The sequence below is a fragment of the Aspergillus viridinutans genome (genome assembly GCF_018404265.1).
Source record: "Aspergillus viridinutans IFM 47045 DNA, scaffold_3, whole genome shotgun sequence".
In the NCBI taxonomy this organism is placed as follows: Eukaryota; Fungi; Ascomycota; class Eurotiomycetes; order Eurotiales; family Aspergillaceae; genus Aspergillus; species Aspergillus viridinutans.
In genome coordinates, this window is record NW_025091219.1 from 2,265,161 (window position 1) to 2,285,658 (window position 20,498).

At 50.2% G+C, this 20,498-nt stretch overlaps 6 protein-coding genes across 6 annotated transcripts; 3 read left to right on the plus strand and 3 right to left on the minus strand.

The window, feature by feature from the left end:
• Positions 1–1,630: 1,630 nt before the first annotated feature.
• On the plus strand, positions 1,631–3,146 carry glfB (UDP-galactofuranose transporter; the record flags this gene model as incomplete). Its single annotated transcript, XM_043268946.1, has 5 exons — positions 1,631–1,764; positions 1,829–1,896; positions 2,030–2,247; positions 2,312–2,719; positions 2,778–3,146. The coding sequence occupies 5 exons, from the start codon at positions 1,631–1,633 to the stop codon at positions 3,144–3,146; spliced, it is 1,197 nt and encodes a 398-aa protein (XP_043124881.1).
• A 1,607-nt stretch (positions 3,147–4,753) lies between these two features.
• Aspvir_005734 (uncharacterized protein) lies at positions 4,754–5,917 on the plus strand (the record flags this gene model as incomplete). The annotated part of the gene is made up of 1 exon (XM_043268947.1): positions 4,754–5,917. One exon carries the CDS (start codon positions 4,754–4,756, stop codon positions 5,915–5,917), a length of 1,164 nt encoding a protein of 387 aa, XP_043124882.1.
• Positions 5,918–6,721: 804 nt separating this feature from the next.
• Aspvir_005735 (sugar transporter-like protein) lies at positions 6,722–8,735 on the minus strand (the record flags this gene model as incomplete). The annotated part of the gene is made up of 10 exons (XM_043268948.1): positions 6,722–6,871; positions 6,932–7,061; positions 7,121–7,259; positions 7,313–7,429; positions 7,491–7,568; positions 7,628–7,643; positions 7,701–7,974; positions 8,047–8,345; positions 8,404–8,603; positions 8,666–8,735. 10 exons carry the CDS (start codon positions 8,733–8,735, stop codon positions 6,722–6,724), a joined length of 1,473 nt encoding a protein of 490 aa, XP_043124883.1.
• A 1,649-nt stretch (positions 8,736–10,384) lies between these two features.
• Positions 10,385–12,768, minus strand: Aspvir_005736 (transcription factor TFIIIB subunit BRF1; the record flags this gene model as incomplete). Its single annotated transcript, XM_043268949.1, has 3 exons — positions 10,385–12,022; positions 12,078–12,286; positions 12,342–12,768. The coding sequence occupies 3 exons, from the start codon at positions 12,766–12,768 to the stop codon at positions 10,385–10,387; spliced, it is 2,274 nt and encodes a 757-aa protein (XP_043124884.1).
• Positions 12,769–14,433: 1,665 nt separating this feature from the next.
• On the plus strand, positions 14,434–18,219 carry Aspvir_005737 (putative copper resistance-associated P-type ATPase; the record flags this gene model as incomplete). Its single annotated transcript, XM_043268950.1, has 1 exon — positions 14,434–18,219. One exon carries the CDS (start codon positions 14,434–14,436, stop codon positions 18,217–18,219), a length of 3,786 nt encoding a protein of 1,261 aa, XP_043124885.1.
• Positions 18,220–18,601: 382 nt separating this feature from the next.
• On the minus strand, positions 18,602–20,498 carry Aspvir_005738 (crossover junction endonuclease MUS81; the record flags this gene model as incomplete). Its single annotated transcript, XM_043268951.1, has 3 exons — positions 18,602–19,729; positions 19,778–20,351; positions 20,407–20,498. The coding sequence occupies 3 exons, from the start codon at positions 20,496–20,498 to the stop codon at positions 18,602–18,604; spliced, it is 1,794 nt and encodes a 597-aa protein (XP_043124886.1).

Below are 20,498 nucleotides of genomic sequence, written 5' to 3' on the forward strand. Positions count from 1 at the left end.
ATTACCAGTTTGTTGTCTTGTCCTCCAATCAGAGTCCATGAATTGATGATGGACAGTACGTATATAATGAAGATCAGGAGGTTGGCAGAAAAAGGATCATCCTTGGATGCTTCACTGGCGGTCAAAAGAAATTTGATCCTTTTATCACATTGATGAATTGTCTATGAAGAGAACAAATCATGTTAATAATATCTCTATAACTTTACTTTAATACAGCACATAGCTTTCTTTCAAGGATCTTGCTAGAGGTACCAAACTAATATGTACCAAATGTTCAGGTCCAGTAAACATGAAGTTGGAAAAGGGGCAAGGATAATTAAGAATTTAAGGATTAGATACAGAAGTGGATACCTGGTGTTTAACAGCAAACCAGAAAGATCACCAGCAGCCAGGTGCTCGCCATGAGTGATGTGAGCATTTCTTCTTGAGCAATAAGAAATCTCTTCTGGGTCTTCTGGGTACCTCCAACACCAGGTACAAGAGAGTCCAAGCATTAGACCCTTTAATTTCAGGTTGAACACATCTTATCTTTGCAGTTACTTTGTGGCTTGTACTCTGTAGCACTAGAGAAATAGATGCACACTGCAGGTTGCATAGTAGGTGCTCTATTCCACGCTATTTCTAAGGTACCTTCATACCAAAGAGACACAGTGTACAAAGTAAGTACCACTACCACAGTCACTTTGTTCTCAGTCTCGCCTCTTCCACTCCACTGGCCTCAGAAGTCTAAAATCTGATTGCTGCTGGCCAGAACACAAAAAGTTGAAACTGGGCGCTCGAAGCTCGGAACCAATTGCGGGTGTTTCAACTTCCGATTAGTACTAGCCGATACCTCATCCAGTAATTCTGGTTGGGACTTGCCTGCTTTTGAACAGCCCATCTGCCCCACCACCACTATTCTTGTCACATCTTCCAAGTGGGCCAAGCGTTAGGTATTATCAGAGGGGATGCTTTCAGCAGGAATATGCACACCCCTAAGCTAAACTAAGTGTACGTAGACCATTTAGAGGACAGCGCTTGCTAAGGCTAGGATCAGTATCCACTTCCACCGACGAACGACATACCTCATACCAGCCCACGATCTCGTTATCATTTAATTTCTATTTTATTATTTTGTCCAGCCAGCTCCTCTATCGATACACCGTAGGGACAGTTTACGACTACGTACGACCACGACTTTGCTCACTTGAGCCATGTTATTAGCCCCCTAATCCAACCCGACCCGTGTTTGATCCCCGACCCTTGGAGATTTATGCAATACGATTCCTTTTTTATTTTTTCCCGTGTTAATCACGGAGCCTCTCTACTCTCAGACAAATTCTCCATATCCTATCCGCTGCTTTTTCTTTTCCATCTCCCCTCTCCTCTTCCGTCACATACCTCAACTTCATCCGTCTCCCTTCGATCGAAGCATTGATTGTTCTCTGTTTCGTTTTCCATTTTGGTTCATTTTTTTCCCCATCATTTTTGACCAACTCTAGTCTCACTCATTAGACATTTGTTTCTATTTCTCTTTCTTCATCTTTCAGCTTCACCCCTGGCCTCTGCGCGCTTTGGTCAGAGCAGCCTTCTACGGCCGCGCCCTTTTGATTTCAAGCAATTCTTATCCAACCAGAGTCAACTTTTCACAATGAGTAACGAAGGAGAAAAGGCCAGAGTCTCCGGCGAGGTCTCTCGCCCAGAGCCTACCCTGCCCACCGTCAATCCCGCCGCTGAGAAGTCGGAGCCTCCCAAGCCTACCTTCCACCCTGCCGTCTATGTGAGGTGAGCACAACTATTCAGTTCTTGGTACAACAACGAGGAATGGGTTATGCTGAGGCTATGTTAGTGTCTGGATTGCTTTGAGTTCCAGCGTCATCCTGTTCAACAAGCACATCCTGGATTATGCCCAATTCCGTAAGTGAAATCTGGCCGATTTGCTTAGCCGATCAAGTTTCCTCACCCAGCCTACTAACGATTTATTTGTACAGGCTTCCGTAGGTCTTATTCTGTCGTTACATCTCGTCAAGCGAAATCTAATTGTTCCCAGCTATCATCCTGACAACATGGCACTTGGCATTCGCGACTTTCATGACTCAAGTTCTCGCCCGCACAACAACTCTGCTTGATGGCCGCAAGACTGTGAAGATGACCGGACGGGTCTACCTGCGCGCTATTGTACCTATTGGTCTTTTCTTCTCCCTGAGTCTGATCTGCGGTAACGTGACATACCTGTACCTCAGTGTTGCGTTTATCCAGATGTTGAAGGTGTGTTTCTGCTCGGATCAACTTGCCATATCGCTGGACGATAATTGCTGATGACGGTACATAGGCAACGACTCCGGTCGCTGTGTTGCTCGCTACCTGGGCTATGGGAATGGCCCCCGTCAACCTGAAAGTCCTCTTCAACGTCGCTATTATTGTCGTCGGTGTCGTCATTGCCTCGTTTGGTGAGATCAAGTTCGTCTTCATCGGTTTCATGTTCCAGATCGGTGGTATTATCTTTGAAGCCACCCGTTTGGTCATGGTTCAGCGCCTTCTCAGCTCTGCTGAGTTCAAGATGGACCCTCTGGTTTCCCTATACTACTTCGCTCCTGTGTGCGCTGTGATGAATGGTGTCACTGCCTTGTTTTTTGAAGTACCTAACCTGACTATGGGCCACATCTACAACGTTGGTGTCTGGACGTTACTGGCCAACGCTGTTGTTGCCTTCCTGCTCAACGTTTCTGTCGTTTTCCTGGTAAGTAATGTCCGCCAACGTCGCATTCCCCATTTTGGTCGTTAACCCTTGAGCGCAGATTGGAAAGACATCCTCCCTTGTCATGACCCTCTGTGGTGTACTGAAAGATATCCTTCTTGTCGCTGCGTCCATGATGATTTGGCAGACTCCTGTTACCGGTCTCCAGTTCTTCGGTTACTCGATTGCTCTTATCGGTCTGGTCTACTACAAGCTGGGTGGCGATAAGCTTAGGGAGTATGCCGGTCAGGCCAACCGGTCCTGGGCCGAGTACGGTGCCAACCACCCCGCTCAGCGCAAATCTATCATCATCGGTGCCCTTGTTCTCATCTTCTTCCTGCTGATCGGCTCCATGGCGCCCAGCTACGCTCCCGAGTCTGTGGATAAGGTCAAGGGCATGCTTGGCGGTGCAACCGTTGGAAATGCCTAAAGGACGCGAGGAAGAGCATACGAGAATGCAGCCTATGGGATGCGGCAACGCAGATACTGCTGGGTGATTGCTATCCGTCACCTGCTGGCGGTAGCAAAATAGAATGCAAGATTCCATACGGTAGGAGTCTGGCTTAATACTCTTGTTCACTTTTCATATTGAGGCCGTATCAATGGCCATATATTTTCTTTACCTCACCCTTTCTTCTGAATTAATGCGCTTCCGTTGAGATCGTCCACATGTTTGACCGACTGGTGGCCTGTCGGCGACATGCAGGGAATGCAGCCGGTCTCGCCTTCCTCGATGCGTTGACATGCAGATGATATGCTTTGACCTTCGGGGGTATTCCGTTCTTTCCGCTGTTTGCATCACGGATATCATCCGTACGGGGACTACAGACGTTTATTGTTTTTCAACTTTTTCTATGAACATTGACTGTCATGTTAGATTAGCACGAGGTTCCGGTGTCGGATGTGTGTTGTTTTCTGTTTCTTCAACTTCCTTCTCGCCGACGTTTATTTATCCCCTTTTACTTGCCCCCTGTGAACATAGGATACTTCTCATGTGCTACCAAAATAGAGTTTGCTTTTTTCTTGGATGGACGAGAAATGCAATACATTACATTGTGTTCATCATCATGACGGTCGAGGTCCTTGGTTGGTTGTCTTGCTCCCTCTCCCCAAGAAAACTCCCAGCGACGCCAGTGTTATCCTGAGGCATTTAGCCAATTTGCAAGGCTCCCAATCACATTTCGTTGCGCGAGCTGCCAAAGCGGGCCACAGTTACGAACCAATCATGACCCAGCTGATACCTCAGGCCAGCAACAGGCGGATTGGCCAATAATTGTGCGGAGTGGCTCACAGAAGGGGCCGACGCGCGGACGGGGCATGCATTTTCTGTCCAATAAAATCAACTATATGAACTCACTGACCCACATTGCATTGACCGGCGCGGTGATCCATCAACCAATAATGCGGCAATCCTTACAGACCGATCTGGATCTTGTGGGGATTGCAAATCATTACGGTATTGTATGGTATGCGGCTGCCGGGCACCGCCCTGCTTTGCATGGCAACGCTGCAAGTGCTGCATGGCTTGGCACTGTATTATACAGTATCAAGGCAGATTCTCTCCGCATCCTCCAAAGAAGCTCGAAGCGACGCAAAAAAGATCCGCATCCGTCAGCGCCTTTTCACGCGTTCTTCCTCCAAATCTCCCTCTCTCTCTCTCCGCTGATCCCGTGGATCTAAGTTCTCACACTTCTTGTCATCACGTCTTCTCCCATCACCTTTCTTGTGTTGCTTTTCCTTCCTCTTCTTTCGTCCCAATTCCTCTCCTTCTCCTCACCTTCCAATCACTCACTCATCTCTCAAAAGTCTCTCCAACAACACTCGACAGTCGTCTGATTTACCTCATTACTTCTCTTCTCCGGGCCTTTTGACAACCGCCGCCTTCTCCGCATCTCTTTTCTTCTCATCGGCGTCATTCAATCATCTTGCTTTCATCTGCAGGTTACTCTAGCTCGTTTTTTTTATTAGCTCACTTAACAGGACAGAACGCAACAGTTTCGAATTCTCCATTGTAACCACCTTCGCAAGTCTTTCGCCATGTGCCCAATGCTCCTCAGCGGTCTTGCGGATGGACCCGCCATGGTCCTATCCCCTCGCCAGGAACACGCTTTTGTTCAGTTCCCTCGCCAGTCGCAGCTCGACTCGGCCTCTGCTGCGTCTCACAATCCATTCTTCAAGAATGGCGTGCACTCCCAGGCCTCCTCGTCGTTCTCCAACAATGTCTTCTGCGCACAGAAGCTGGCCAACAACGCAGCCAGTTCTTCCAGAATTTCGCGCAAGAGATCGCGAGATGAAGCCGAGTTTGAAGAAGCCCTCAATCCTTCGAGCGCGCCTGCAGTGGCTGCACCAGCGCCAGCACCCAAGGAGGAGCCTATCTACGGGGAGGGTATGACACTTATCAATCCTCGCACCGGCATGTCGCTTTCTGCAGAGAGCCAGACAGGCACCTGGTACGAAGAACAGCTCGAAAACGCCGCTGCCACGGCGGCTCCTCTCTCGTCGCGGTCCCAAGCCAGTTCGTCGGAACTCCACAGCCGCAAATCGCAGCGTCTCGACCCATCCGCCTCCCGTGTCGATGACATCACGCTCGCCGACATTCAACGAAGACTTCACGAGACAACCGACGACGACAACCGCCGCCTCAACGCCGGAGCCCGCACCAGCCCCTTAACCCCGAACGAACCCCAGGTTGACGACGCAACCCACCTCCTCGGAATCAGCTGGCAACGGATCTCTACCGATGACGTCGACATGGCGGCCGCCGTGCGTGGCTGGAAAAAGTACATCGACAAGCAATTCGCAGCGTACCTACTGGACTCGCAGATCCTCATGAAGAACCGCGCGCTCAACGCGTACCTGGTCACAGCGCGACCAATTACGCCTGCCGGACCCGCCATCGCGCCGGCCTTTTATCTCTTCAGCGAAGACCTCACCCAGGCTCAGCTTGTGGCCACCTCCTGGGAACAATGCGTGCACAATCTTCGCTCGGTTCCCGTGATCTTTGAGCAGAATCAAGTTCTCAATGCTGCAGACAGTCCATCCAATGACAGCAGCAGCTGCTCAGGCGTTGTAGGCCTGAACACCACGGAGCCAGGGCTCCCGCTCCTGCAAACGATGTGCGCCCAGCCAGTCAGCAGCGACATGTGCGCGGGATTGAACAATAGCGTAGGAATGGCGATGGGGATGGAAATTGATACTTAAAACAAGCAGTTCATCGACGACACCACCGTTAACGACATCTCGAGGACGACGACCAAGAGCCGCTTTCCTTCTCGCTTCCGCGTTTCGCATTTTGCACCGCGAATTTCGACAACCACCTAACCATTTCTGGTAGTTCTTTAACATCTTCGGCCCGTTGTCATGGTTATTTTTCGTAATTTTTCGTCCCATTTTCTCGGAGTTGCATTTGTGGGTTCTTTTCTTTCTTCTTTTGCAAGTGTTATTTCTTTTTTATTCTATCTCCTTCAACATCGAATATGAATTGTTGCAAATCTGAAACGAAGTGGGAGAAGAAACAAAGGGGTCGTAGTGGACGGACGTCACGTTTTCGTATCTTACCATCCCACCTGTTTGTGCTTTATGATTGTGTTTATGCCGATCAATCATGCCCATCTAGCAAAGAAAAATAGAAAAACAAATCAAAGAAAGAAAAACCAATTCTTCAAGAACATTGAATGCTATTTGAAAATAAAAAAATCTCATTAACTACGTATATCGTTTTGTAATTAGTATATATCGCAGAGGCAGGTTGGACTACCGGCTACCAGATCTGATCTGGCATCGCTTGGATAGCTGTACAGGGTATGTAGACAATCTATTTTCCATCCTTCCGTCGGTAAACGTAACCGTCATCTCGTCTCAAAGTTGAATCGTAACAATTTTCATTGCGTCGATCTGATTCCCTTCCCTGTCTTGCGGCTTCCTCAGCTCCGAGGCCAGGGCCACGACGCATGCGCTGACCACTGCACTGGTCTCGACTGAAGCTGCAAGTGCGTTGCTAATAGTCTAGCCAATCTTCTCGACGATGACCTCGGAGTGGCCCTTCGACTGGCTTTCCTCGTCGGTGTGGTGGACCTTGAGCGAATCCCTGAGGAACAGGCCGTCGATTTCTTCTAGGGTTAGATTGGCGGTCTCGGGGTAGAAGAAGTAGATGAGCTGCAGGGCCGCGGGATTAGTAACTGATGGCAGTGGATGATGACAGTGGTTTCCACTTACGGGTATGAAGGAGAAATTAAGGCACATGAAGATGAGATAGGTCTTCCAGCGCAGCTTCTCCAGCAGGATGGGGGTGATCATGGCCACGAAGAAGTTCCAGAGCCAGTTTGCGGAGACCCCAATGGATTGTCTATTTGAGGTTAGAAGATCACATAGAACGGCAAGTACCACTTTGTATATGGGACTTACCCCTTGGTTCGTGCATGCAACGGGAGGAGTTCAGGTCCGTATGGCCATGGGATGCAATTGGTGGATGCTCCGAAGATGAGCATGAACAGGAAGAAGAACGCGACGGCCGCTGTTGCTGTGGGCTTTGCCTGGGAGGTTCCTGATCAAATGTTAAATCGCTGAAGTGCTCGGAAAGGAGAGACTTGAAGATACCTTCAAACGAAAACAGGATGGCAAGCATCAACATGCAGAAGCCTAGGCCGAATGATCCCCACATCATGGGGTTTCGACGTCCGAGGCGATCTGCATACAGTGTAGGGTACAAGGAACCTAGAGTGATATGATTAGTGTATTGTGTCCTGTGCACGAATATGTCAAAGGTAAATCCTACCGATGACAAACATGATCTGAATCACGCCACCAACGAGCGAGCTCATCTTTGCAGTAAGGCCAACATTGGTCTGCAAGACTAGATAATGGGTCAGGAAAACTCTAGAAGTCGTTTGGAGGCAGCAGTCTGATTCTCACCTGTCGTAACGTAGAACTGGCTCCTTGTCAGCTTGAACGAACGGTCTGCAAACGTGCATCCACGGTCACTTACAACGATGATATTGGTACCGCCCATTTGGTTTATGAACTGGAGCCCATAAGCCATAAGAACCCGTCGACCAGTCTGCAAGTCGTCTCTCTTGAGAAAGATTTGGGACCATCTATATTCTCCACGCGCGCTTTCCAACTCGAGTGCTTGTAAAATTCCTTCGGACTCAGCAAGCACCTTCGGGTGATCAGGTGCCCGGTCATACACCTCACACAGCACCTGCAGTGCTTCTTCGTTACGACCTTTCCTGTATAGCCACCGAGGACTTTCTGGGAGCCTACTCCACCCGTTAGACCTGACCGATATTCTTTGTTCAAGTGCCAGTTGTACGCGGGAACGGCCGACTTACCCAGCAACCAGAATAACTACAAGGACGGCGAATATCTCCTGACAAGCGATAGGCAATCGCCAACTGATTGACCCTGAAACGAAGGTCATACCATAGTCAAACCAATAGGCAAGGACGATTCCAAACCCGACGGCAAGCGGGAGGCTGCACACAAATTTTCCCCGTTTCCGTGCCTCACATAGCTCCGCTTGGTAGACAGGCACTAATGTCGACATAATGCCAGTGCCGATACCGTTGACAAAGCGGGATACGAGTAACTGTGTTAGGGAGTATGAGCATGTTTGGACCGTACCACCGACCTATAGAGCCAGGCAGATTAGTTGCTGTCCATCTCATCCATGCGCGGGCGGCACTCACCACTACATAGACCATCGAAAACCACATAGACTTTTGAAACCCAAGCCTGTCTGTAGTCATAAAGGCAATAAAGGTACCGAAGAAGCAGCCAAGATTGTAGATAGACACTAGAAATCCGAGCATGCCCGCACGGGGGTGGTTGACGATGTTCAGAAAGTCTTCATTGTTGATGATTCCGGAGAAGACGCCCTGATTGTAACCTGGATAAAGAATACAGAGTTAGTTACCAGCCGCCAATCTGCAACGCTTCAGGGTATCCCACCGAATAGGACAAATGCAATCTGGCAGGTGAGCAGAATCGCCATCCGAAGGCCTAGCCCTCGGCTATACATCTTGATCTTAGCCATGCTACAAGTGGAAAGACGGTGAGACGTCAGGAAGGAGGATCCGTTCAGAAGATGCTTCAATGGATAGTCATTAAGAAGTATTTATGTACGCCACACGATGCAATATAGGGGGGCACGAGCGGATGATGCAAGCCATGCAGATCTACGACATACCTGCTACAAACCGGGAGCTCGGGCGCGCACAGCGCGGAGCTTCACTGCCCTCCTAACAGGTTTACTCATCCCAAGAGTGCATTGAGCCATTCGAGACGGTCACAGGCGCAATGCTCCATACCAGATTCCGCGGAAATTGGGGAAACCCTCACGGCTATGCTAAAGATGGAATCAAGGAGGAACTGGTGATCGAGAACTCCAGGGAAAGGTAGCATCAGGCGGGCGCGAAGGTTTTGTCCTATCATTGTAGTCCGTGGACGCCTTTTCCTTACGCATTCCTGAAGCTCAACGGGGACTCGGAGCAGAGTCCGAGCTTGGAGGAGGAAAAATCTTCCCAGCAAGTCTCGAGCAGCCCAAGAATAAGACGTGCATCATGCTGAATCTTATTTGCATACTTCAAGCTTCATTTTGACATCACTCTGTGTCATGATCACAGAGGAAGAGCAGGTTGTTGGACTGAACAGGAAAGGGTTGCCTTTGAGCTTGGACACGATACCATCACTCGACGCACTTTAGGATATCATACAACTTCTCATCACCGTTATCTTTCTTTCCCAAACTTCCGGCAGGGGTGACCCCTTGTTCTGGTGAGAGTTCCGCGTCAGCTAGGTCTGTCCTAGCCGTTAGACAAAGTCCTATTATAGAAGCTCGAGCCAGAAGTCGATGATCACAAGCATATAGCTCAGTCCTTTTGCTGCGGAATGGCAAAGAAAGCTTGTGTGGGGCAGTCGAAATTGAATGCACGATGACGCCGAGTCAAATGAGCGAGCTTCTGATGACAGTACTTTCGTGACGGTGCTGGATGATGGGAGAGGAAACCGGTGGGAAGTGGTTGACGAGAGGAATCTCACCGTGTACTCTATGCACCCCCATCACAACCACGTGACGAAGGCAGCACAATCGTGGTTCCCACAAAACTACAAAATAATACATCAGATGAAGCGGAAATGTCTGTGAATTCAGTAAACTGTACACGTACAAAGTGCTGCGGATTTTGCCTGCCTATCGTGCAATTGGGATAGAAGGGCAGACTTTTGGAGCAGCGACAATTCCCCCATGGGGAGTAGCCTTATTGCGCATGGAATGTCGACACCCAAAAATAGCTAGATTCCATATTTCATGGGTGGGGGGTTCGTGGTAGACGATCTTCTGCCACTCTAAATAATGACTAGAACTGAAAACTGATTGATGGCTGGTTAGCTACAGGGAGGCGCTCATTCCTACTGACGATCGATTACCTGGTCAAGTAACTCGATACTCCGAACGGGGCAAAAGGTGATCGCTGATCAAGAGACTGAAAGAAAAATCTCCGCACTCAAAGCAGCAAGTCTATTCGAGAGGCTTTTATTTTTAATCTCAATGGACCATCAAAGGTTCTGCATCTCATCATCTAGCTCTAGACTTCGTGTTCAGAGGATGGTTGCATACGATAGGATGCCATTCCAAGCTTGAGGCACACACCGCGCTTATCACGGTTCTGTCTAATCGCTACCGTAATCACTTTCATCATCGTAGTAGTCACCGTACTGCCCTGCAAACGCAGCATCGACCCCATCGGCGTCCTCCTCATAATCATCCTCTTCGTCGTCGTCGTAGTCCTCCTCCACTCCGTCCGGAATCTTGCTTTCCGACTCAGGCGCTGGTCCGTGCACCTCCTCATTGGTATGTGCGCGGTCAATTTTGCCAACCTGCACTCCCGGCTGAAGGGGTTTCTCGCCCGGAAATTGCGCGGGCCTCGTAGGGGGAGCGGGAGAGGCGACAGGCTTGGCAGTCGCCAGAGAAATCGCCCGCGGTTCCACACTGGCGCTCCGTCGTGAAGCCACACTCTGGCTTCGACTCCGGCTCCTGCTCATACTCTCCGCCTTGGCCTTGGCAGCCTCGTCGGCTCCTTCATCGCCGAATAATGACTCCAGAAGGCGATAGTTGATCTTCTTACTAAACCCTCTGCGTTCGAGCATGCGACGAGTTGCTTCGGCGGGGGTGGATGCCCGGGTGCTTCTGCCATCCGCATCCTCCCCGTCCCCTTCAAGGTAGGTGACGTCTCCTAGCCTACCCCTTCGGCGTTTACGAGGCTTACGCATTCCTGGCTGGGAGTCTGCCTCCGCCAGGGCTCGTTTCAAGGCCTTGGCTTGTTGTGTCCGCAAGTAGTCCTTGTTCTCGTGCACCCAAATTCGTTCTTTGATTTCGACTTCGGCTGGAGATAGAAGACAGTTGGCGACCTCAGGATCATCTTCGAATTCGGAGGCGTCAATTTCTGCTCGGTCAGAAACTTTTTTCTCTTCCTCCTGGCCCGGAGCCACACTCTCAATCATGTTAGAGCCTTTCGATAGGAGAGCCGTCATCTCATTTTCAAGAGCTTCCTCCGATGCAATCTGATCAGGGGTCGGCGGCGGCAGCGGCAGCTTTGTTCGTTTGGGCGCCGCGGGGCGTGCGGATTTTGCTATTGCCGCTTCTTCTCCAACTTCCGATACAACCTCGTTCAGCACAGAGGTTAGGGACGCTCGCCGCCGGCCACTGTCCGCCGTGGTCAGCGCCGGGTCAACGGGGATGCTAGGAATAGCGAAGCCATCAGCATCAAGACGCCTTGGCTCGGCAGGAGTCGCGTCCTGCATGTCTCCCTCGATCTCAGCCGCGATGTCCGAGGCCTTTCTTTTTATGCTTCGTGATGGCTTTCTTCCCTCCCTGGCTCTGGTAAAAGAAGGGGGATCATGTGCATTCTCCAGTTGCACGGAGCGAAACTGATCGACAGTAAGCTCAGCGCTCTCCGTTGAGCTAAATTCATTCAAACGCTGGTTAATGGTGATCTCGGTGACTTTCACCACGTAAACGACCTCACGAACGGTTCGACGAAAATTGTTCATTCGAGCCGCAAGGATCAAAGCAGCGCCACAAATACCGGCCGGACGTCGACCGGTAGTCATCCAATCACGGTTCATTCGCTGAACAATGCGGACTGCCTCGCTGGCAACTTGCATCGTCGCAGTTCCAAATTCGAGTTGCTTGGCGAACCGATAGATCAAACTCTCCGGATCAATTGGGTTCATCAAAAAGACGTTACCGCCAAGACGTAGTTCATCTAGTAGGGCCTTGTAGGTTCGACCGAGTTTGAATACGTTGACCTGAACAAAATTAGCGATGCACGGACACAGGGTTTAATTGCAGTAGATCACTTACCATCAGTACATCAGCAAAATCAATAAGCATGACAGTGTTCCCATCTTGCCGTCGACACGCGATATACAGACATACAGCTGCAACCGTCTTTGTCCGACGACCTTGGATGAAGTTTAACCCGACAGCAAGTTTGAAAACTTGACCAGCAGCTTTCATGGCACTCTCCGGGATGTTCAGAGCACGACTTAGTTGGTTTATATAACGAGTTCCTTGCCAAAGTCAGCACAAGCTAGTCGAAAAATGAGGGGACAAGGAATACCATACCGTTTTGTTCTGTAATTTCTCGACTTTCCATAGCACCTCCTCGTTGAAAGCCCGGTCCATAGCTGCGGACATGGGTTTGGTCTTCACCGACGAACGTTCCTTGAACGACCGCTGCACCCGATGATGTTTCACCGAAAGTGACTTCGGAGACAATATTTGCCTCACTAATGACTGTACCACAACCCGAGCAAACCTTCTGACCATCATCCTCCACAATATGAGGAGCTGGACATCCAGGATTGGGACATGTAGTGGTCTTAGGATGGGTAGTAGGCCTGGCGGCCTGGGGGCGTGCGATTGGTTGAGGCCGTTTAATCGAAGTCGGAGTAGGAGTCTTGAGACTCGCCAAACGGCCTACCGGCGGAGCTCTCGGACCACTCCTAGGGGTCATGGAGGGACGCATGTTAGGTCTAAAGGCAGACATCATGCACAACGTGGTGTACTCGGAGGAGATGCTGGGTTGGAATTTGACAAGATAACCTTAGGCCGGAGGGTGTACCTCATATAGGATGGCGGTTGAGCATAACGGACAAGGGTTTACGAAGCAGCAAACAACGTGCTATAGATCAGTCCTTGACAGTAAGAGGACAACAGTTCTGCTCTGAACCTGATATACGGCGTCGTTGAGTGGACCAATCACGAAAAGGAGGGTCGAGTCTCGACTTCCAAAAAGGGAAAAGTAGTGGGCTGGGAGAAGGAAAAATGTCCGGAGAACCTGAAGGACGTCTGACGAGTGAGCACTCCGAGGTGGACCAGAAGAAAGGATAATATGATATGGGATATTTCTGAAATTTATCGGACGAAAAAAGCAACAGCCACCAGTTGTAACCCCCAGTAACAAATGAAGAATACCTTAAGGATGAAGAAGTCTCTCGATGGCGGGTGAAGACGATGAAGAAGGATGATGAGAAGAACACGAGATTTGCTGGGGGGCGACTTTTGCACGCGTCAAAATTTGTCCGGATCAGTCACGGTGGCCCAGTGGGATTATCACGTGAGGTATATGCCTCGGGGAGCGGCGGTTCGAATCTCGGGGCGAGAACATTATATAGCATCAATTGAGGGCAGTTTCAGCAGTCAATTTCAGTTTCATAGATCTGATCATTTCATTTTCAATTGTGGTCGATTACTATGTCTAACCTCCGGATTTCAAGGAGTCTGTACGCTCACTAACAAAGAAGAGATCCATCTCACTTTATAGACTCGGTGTGAAGACTACGGCTTATACTCCGTAGCTTAGTCTATCATCACCGTCGGCTCATTTTCAAAGAGTTGTCGGAATTCATACTATAGGTATCATACAGAGTACAGCAGATCTGATCATTATCAGATTAGCTTGCCCACAAGAAAGTGGTTCCTCCAGATTCAATGGATATTCCGCCCACTCGGTTCTACTCCGTCGGTTCCGCTCCGTCACCAAACATCACAACTGCACGACGTCCACGAGATGGCCTTTCAAGGCCAATGAAAACACCATCACACGTGTTAGGCTGAGACTCGTGCATTCCAGGAATCAAGTACTGGACTGACGTTACCTTGCTTTGTGGTATGCCGCGAATCCGCCGTTGAATCATATGTAGACCTTCCGTCCCGATGCGAGATTTGTGCGTGGTTTAGCGTATCTCGGAGATCCACACTGGAGCTTCAGGATGAACTACGCATAAAAGTCGCATTTTCGCCTCGTCTCGATCGCATTCATCTACGTCGAATTTTACTCTTTTATTAATGATGAAGAAACTGTATTTCAAAAGACTCCTTGACAGTCATTTGTCATCAGTTGTACTTCAAAAAGCATGCGATTCCCTGTTCCCGCTGCTGCACTTCGGTATCATTCACGCCCTTTTCTTTCATACTGCAGACTCTCATCATCCTTGCCAAAACAACCAGTTGTATAAGATCCGTTGAAACTGCAATTGCATAAACAGAAATCTTGACTGACTGGTGCTGCCTTTACCAACTTGCCATTGTCCATCTGGGGCACCTCAGACGTACCCAACCTGGACTATCGCCTTCAGACAGATTTCCTTTCAGCGTGCCTTCAGGACGTCGGAGTTGAGCATACATCTTTCTCCGAATTCTGGCGCCCATAACCATGCCTACGGAAACGAGGACTCTTGCATCTTCGCCCCCTGTAGCGTCGGATGCGCGTTGCCTCACAAGCTTGTTTTTCGTGAGCAATGTGCATTGCTCCTCGTGCGTCGCATACATCACTGAGGTTCTCTCAGAAGAATCAGGGGTGGAAAACATCTCAGTTTCTATCTTGACGCATGAAGTCCGCGTGCTGCACAGCTTAGACTCGAAGCCAGCAGACTTAGCCAGGGCCCTCATTCAAGCGGCCTTCGAAGTCCATCATGTTACCACATACGATCATGACGGCGCGGTAGTATCCGATCTTGATACAACATCAGAATCTGGGTTTTTCTCTGCCCTCCATTCCCCTGCATCCGCCTCAATTCCCGAAAACAGGCTGCATATCGTCAATTGCGATGCTTGCAGGAAAGAAGAACTCGAGCGACATACAGCAGCAGCAGCGGATACGTCAAAAGAAGCTGCTGCGACTCCTTCAACAAATGGCAAAGCCCAAAACCCCGCTCACCAATTTACCGGCGCCCGGGACTCCTCTGACCTTGAAAGTCTTGTTCCTCGAAAGTCTCTAGCAGATGCGAATAGCTCAACCATCGAGAATGACACTCAGCAAATGCCTCCCCAAAGTGATAAAGAGTTCGATGCTCGTATCAGCATTGGTGGGATGAGTTGTGCATCATGCGTCAATACTATTACAAAAGAAGTCCAACAACTCGACTTTGTCCGTGAGGTGACCGTCAATCTTCTCACCAATAGTGCAACGCTGCTCTATACAGGCCCTCAATCAAACATCGACAAGATTGTTGCCCTAATAGAAGACATTGGTTATGAAGCTTCTGTGGACGAAGTCGAGCCGGTCGTTGCAACCACACCTTCGCCTCCAGCTTATCTCGCCGAAATTGCAATTGGTGGAATGACCTGTGGCTCCTGTTCTGCGACCATCACCCGAGGGCTTGAAGAATTGCCCTTTGTGACGGAAGTTTCTGTGAATCTTCTGGCTCACAGTGGCAGAGTTCAGTTTGTGGGACGGGAAAATGTTGATGCCATTTTGGAGAAAATTGATGATCTTGGTTACGAGGCCTGCCTCGAAAACATCCAACCTGTGGTCATGAACAACGAAGAGGATAAGAACCAGAAACGGACGGTCTCAATTCGCGTGGATGGCATGTTTTGCCACCATTGTCCGAAGCGGGTTCTTGACTCTTTGAAGGTGTTTCCCAACGTAGAATGCGAACGAACATTGTCCCTCGACAACAACGTGTTGAAAGTTACATATACGCTTGACCCTCCTTCGTTGACAATCCGGGCCATCATTCAGGTCATTGAGTCAGCGCATGATGCTTTTCAGGCGTCGGTCTTTCATCCTCCCAGTCTCGAAGATCGATCTCGCGCCATGCAGCTGCACGAACGTCGCCGATTGTTGATGCGCTTTACCTTTGTTTTGTTGGTGGCGATCCCAACTTTCTTGATTGGGATTGTCTTCATGAGCCTTGTGTCATCGAACAATAGGGTTAGGAAATATTTAGAGCAGCCGATGTGGGCTGGAAGTGTCTCCCGGATGGAATGGGCCCTCTTCATTATGACCACAGCAGTCATGTTCTATGGCACAGACATTTTCCATGTACGAGCCGTGAAGGAGATCTATTCACTTTGGCGACCAGGAAGCCGCACCCCAATCCTGCGAAGATTCTATCGCTTCGGCAGCATGAATCTTCTGATTTCCGCTGGCACCACGGTGGCATACGTGTCTTCGTTGGCTGTCCTCATCATGGATTCTGCCGCAAATACATCCACCAGCAGCCACAGCACAACATATTTTGACTCCGTGGTGTTTCTGACATTGTTCATCCTCGCGGGTCGATTCATGGAAGCCTACAGCAAGGCGCGGACAGGAGATGCAGTTGCGTCTCTCGGAAAGCTCAGGCCCTCCGAAGCAATATTGGTCGAAAAGTCCACTCCTACCAGTCAGACTGAATTCGGGGAGCCATCCTCGGTTGAGAGTCAACAGCGAATTGCAGTTGATTTGCTGGAAATCGGGGACGTCGTCAGCATCCCTCACGGCGCTTCCCCACCCGCAGATGGTGTCATCATTGGTCAGAATACCTACCAGTTCGACGAGAGTTCCTTGACTGGAGAATCCAAGCCGGTGCAAAAGTCAGCGGGCGACCAAGTCTTCACGGGATCTGTGAATGTTGGCCAGCCTGTGAAAATCAAGATTACTGCCCTTGGCGGCTCCTCCATGTTGGACCAGATCATCAGCGTGGTCCGCGAGGGACAAAGCAGACGAGCTCCTCTGGAAAGGATTGCGGACGTTCTCACATCGCATTTCGTGCCTGTGATCACTCTCATAGCAATCCTCACATTTATCATCTGGCTCTCTCTCGGGCTTTCTGGAGTGTTGCCCCCGGACTACCTTGACACGGCACGGGGTGGCTGGGCTTTTTGGAGCCTAGAGTTTGCAATTGCTGTGTTCGTTGTTGCCTGCCCGTGTGGATTGGCCCTTGCTGCCCCTACAGCTCTCTTCGTGGGCGGTGGGTTGGCTGCCAGACACGGTATCCTCGTCAAAGGTGGAGGAGAGGCGTTTCAAGAAGCGAGCCGCCTCAACGCGATTATCTTCGACAAGACAGGTACTCTTACAGAGGGCGGTAGTCTAAAGGTGTCTGATTATGAGGTCCTTGTTACGGACGCTGAGCAGATTCGAGTCGCCTGGAAGCTTGCTCAGCAGCTGGAGGAAAGCAGCAATCACCCGATCGCTCATGCGGTTTCTGCATTTTGCAAGGGGCGTTCAGAAATCCCCGTGGTAGCCTCCGACATTGAAGAGAAATCCGGAAAAGGCATGACAGGCACCTTCACCGTCTCAATCAACGATCCTGCATCAGACTCCTCGACGACAGTGGTCTATGAAGCCGCGATCGGCAACGAGGCTCTTCTCCAGAGCCTTGCGTCTGCAGTAGACACTTCCCGTCTTTCCGGTCTGCTGAAGGAGTACCAGTCCGCAGGAAAATCCACTGCGATCCTGTCGCTCCGCAGAATCGAGCCAACTTCCACAGACAAACCCTCGTTCACGCCCGCCATCGTCTTTGCCACAACTGATGCCATCCGCCCGCAGGCTTCAGAAATCATCTCTCAGCTCCGCAAGCGGCACGTCGATGTCTTCATGTGCACAGGGGACAACCCAACCACCGCCTACGCCGTCGCAGACATGGTCGGCATCTCCCGGTCCAATGTGATGGCCAACGTCATGCCAGCCGGCAAAGCCGACTTTGTCCGCAAGGTCCAGGACGGCCTGTACCCCGTCCGAAACGAAGACGAAGCTGAGAGTCAAACGAACCGATCCGGCTCGCGGTCGATCGTCGCCTTCGTCGGCGACGGCGTTAACGACTCGCCCGCTCTCGCAGCCGCGGATGTCAGTATCGCCATGGCGTCCGGCTCTGACGTCGCCATGAACTCCGCAAGCTTCATCCTCCTCAACTCGGAGCTGGATACTATTCTCCAGCTGGTCCTCCTCAGCCGGCGCGTCTTCAACCGCGTCAAGATGAACTTTGGCTGGGCAGTTGTGTATAATCTCTGCCTTGTGCCTGTTGCTGCGGGCGTGTTCTATCCCATCGTCAGTGGGCAGAAGCATATGATGATGGACGGCGAGATGGTCACCGTCAATGACCACTGGAGGCTTAGTCCGGTGTGGGCTGCGTTGGCCATGGCGTTGAGCAGCGTTTCGGTTATCTGCAGTAGTCTTGCTCTCGCGATTGACTGGCAGACGATTAGAAAGGTGTTGGGTCAGTCTAAGTCTTGAAGGAGTTTTCTGTCGGAGAGCTTTCATCATGTCACAGGCTGGCGTTGGTGATTGGAATGTTATCGGAATGGGATTATTGACGGTTACGATTGCGAATGACTTGTACATAGTAATGCCCATCATATGCTTATTGTCTTTATCGACAACGAAGTTGTCATCATTGTATTTAATGACTATGGTTTTATTGCTCCTAATTATACCTACGTTGTCATTACCCCTAATTCGAGACAATTAGATATTAATTTAGAGATATGAGACTCAACCCATCAATAAAACCTCTTGGATATTGCGAATGCTTGCTTTCCCTATAGCAGATGCAACAGTAAAGCTATTCTCCCAGACACCAAGTGAAGCGACCTTAAAACAGCCACTTAGCCCAGGGTTATCCGTCCGTACCCCAAATGTCGGCAATCTTTTTACTGAGTACTTTGCCCATCTTCTTACGGCCAACCAAGGTCTTTGTCCGCTCAAAAACCATATCTTCGCGACCCTTAGCATCCAGTTTCTCGAACGCTTCGATGAACTCTCGCGGAGTGGACCATCGTTTTTGGATTTCAAGGGCCTTCTCCCCTGTCACGCCCCTCGTGCACATGAGCATCTTCAGGAAAACATCGCGGAGAGACAGGATATCAGATTTGGAGGTAAGGGCGGAGAAGGTGGAGAAGGTGACGGAGTATGTTACTGACGGATCAGGAGCTCGAAGTCGCTCAAGTGCTGTGAGATAGGATTGAGCGGAATACAATTGTCGGCTTGGGATCAGGCTGAGGGTATGTGTTGGTGGCGAAAAGCAGTACATCTTCTGTAGGAGAAATGTCATCCGAGCCAGGTAGCGAATCGTATCATCGAGATTCCGCGTCTGTTTGACGAAGTAGCCGTTGACGACCTGCGTCGAGGCGATGGCGGATGCCATCATTTCCTGATATTTCATGGCGCTGGCACTGCCGACATCGTGGGTAATGGAGAACTCTTCGATTAGGTAGATGACGTTTTTGATGCCGGAGCGACGGAGACGGAATTTCTGTTCGTGGAATCGCCCGTCTTTGATAGAACCGAGGAGATCGTCCATCCTCTTTCGCTCCACAATCCAATCCAGCATCACCTCGTTGCATTCCTCGCCGTAATGTGAAAGGAACGTAGGGTCGTTGCATCTGGCAACCCACATTGCATCTCCCAGTTCCAGAGCACGTACTTCGGGGGTGATGCCCTTTTTGCTTAGCTCATTGGCAATGTAGTCGCGGTCTTTGGATGATCGGACCTCGCGCGTGTCCAGTACCAGCTGGACTGTGAAACTATTGGCAGGAAGTGCGATGGGTTCAATTCTGATCTCATCAATAGGATCTTTTCCTCCATCGTTGTCTAGTATTTGAACACCTTCGTCATTCTCATCGTCTCGTAGAAATTCCGGAACAACAATATTGTTGTCGTTACCACTAGGCCTCGAGCCAGCACTGGCGCTTGTATTGCTTTGAACATAAGTACTCGAGACGCCTTGTTCGATCGACATTGTGTCCTGTCAATGTCAGATTTCTGCTTTTCATCCTTTACTGTCGTGTCTTACTGTTTGATGCCTGAAAGTCAACGTATTTGAATCTCCCCCAGGCAATGTCTTCTTGATTCTCCTCGCAACTTCCCAACCTTCCTCAGTTAGCGCATACCTCCGGAGGGGCCGTCCATGGTCGTAAACAAGCTCCTTTTGGAGGAGCGTCTTCATCGAATTCCAAGCGGTGTAGAATTTGGAAGGGTCAGGAGGGACAGTGAAAGAACTGTCGCAATGCGCCTGAGCCTTCTCGATCAACTGAGCTTTCGTCAAGCCTTGAGATGCATTCTCATCCAGTGTTGCTAGACCTAACAGTAGCGCGTAGGGACCGGAGCGCAGAGAAGGCACATATGGCTTTGCTTTCCGTGGTTTCTTCGCTGGCTGATCGTCAACACCCTCGTCGGAAGTTCTTTTGCTCGCTGCTGCCTTGTGAGGATGTTCGGGCATCGGTAGCCCATTTTCGTCACAGTACGCCTTCAGTTTCTCCGTCAAGCGCTCACATAGCTTCGGCCCCAGTCCGTTCAGCTGTTGTGCCTCGGATGGATGCTGGAAGACAAGCGGACAAGCCTTCATCGACTCATAGGCTTTCTTGTATCTGGTAACGTATGAGCTTGGCTGATAGAAGGAGATTATGAAATAAGTATACTGACACTGTGACGCCTTTGCTGTTGCGTTCGTGAGCCTGATCTAACCATTCTTTAATCCACCCTAGAAGCAGGGGATTCGCACAGGTCTCACTCAT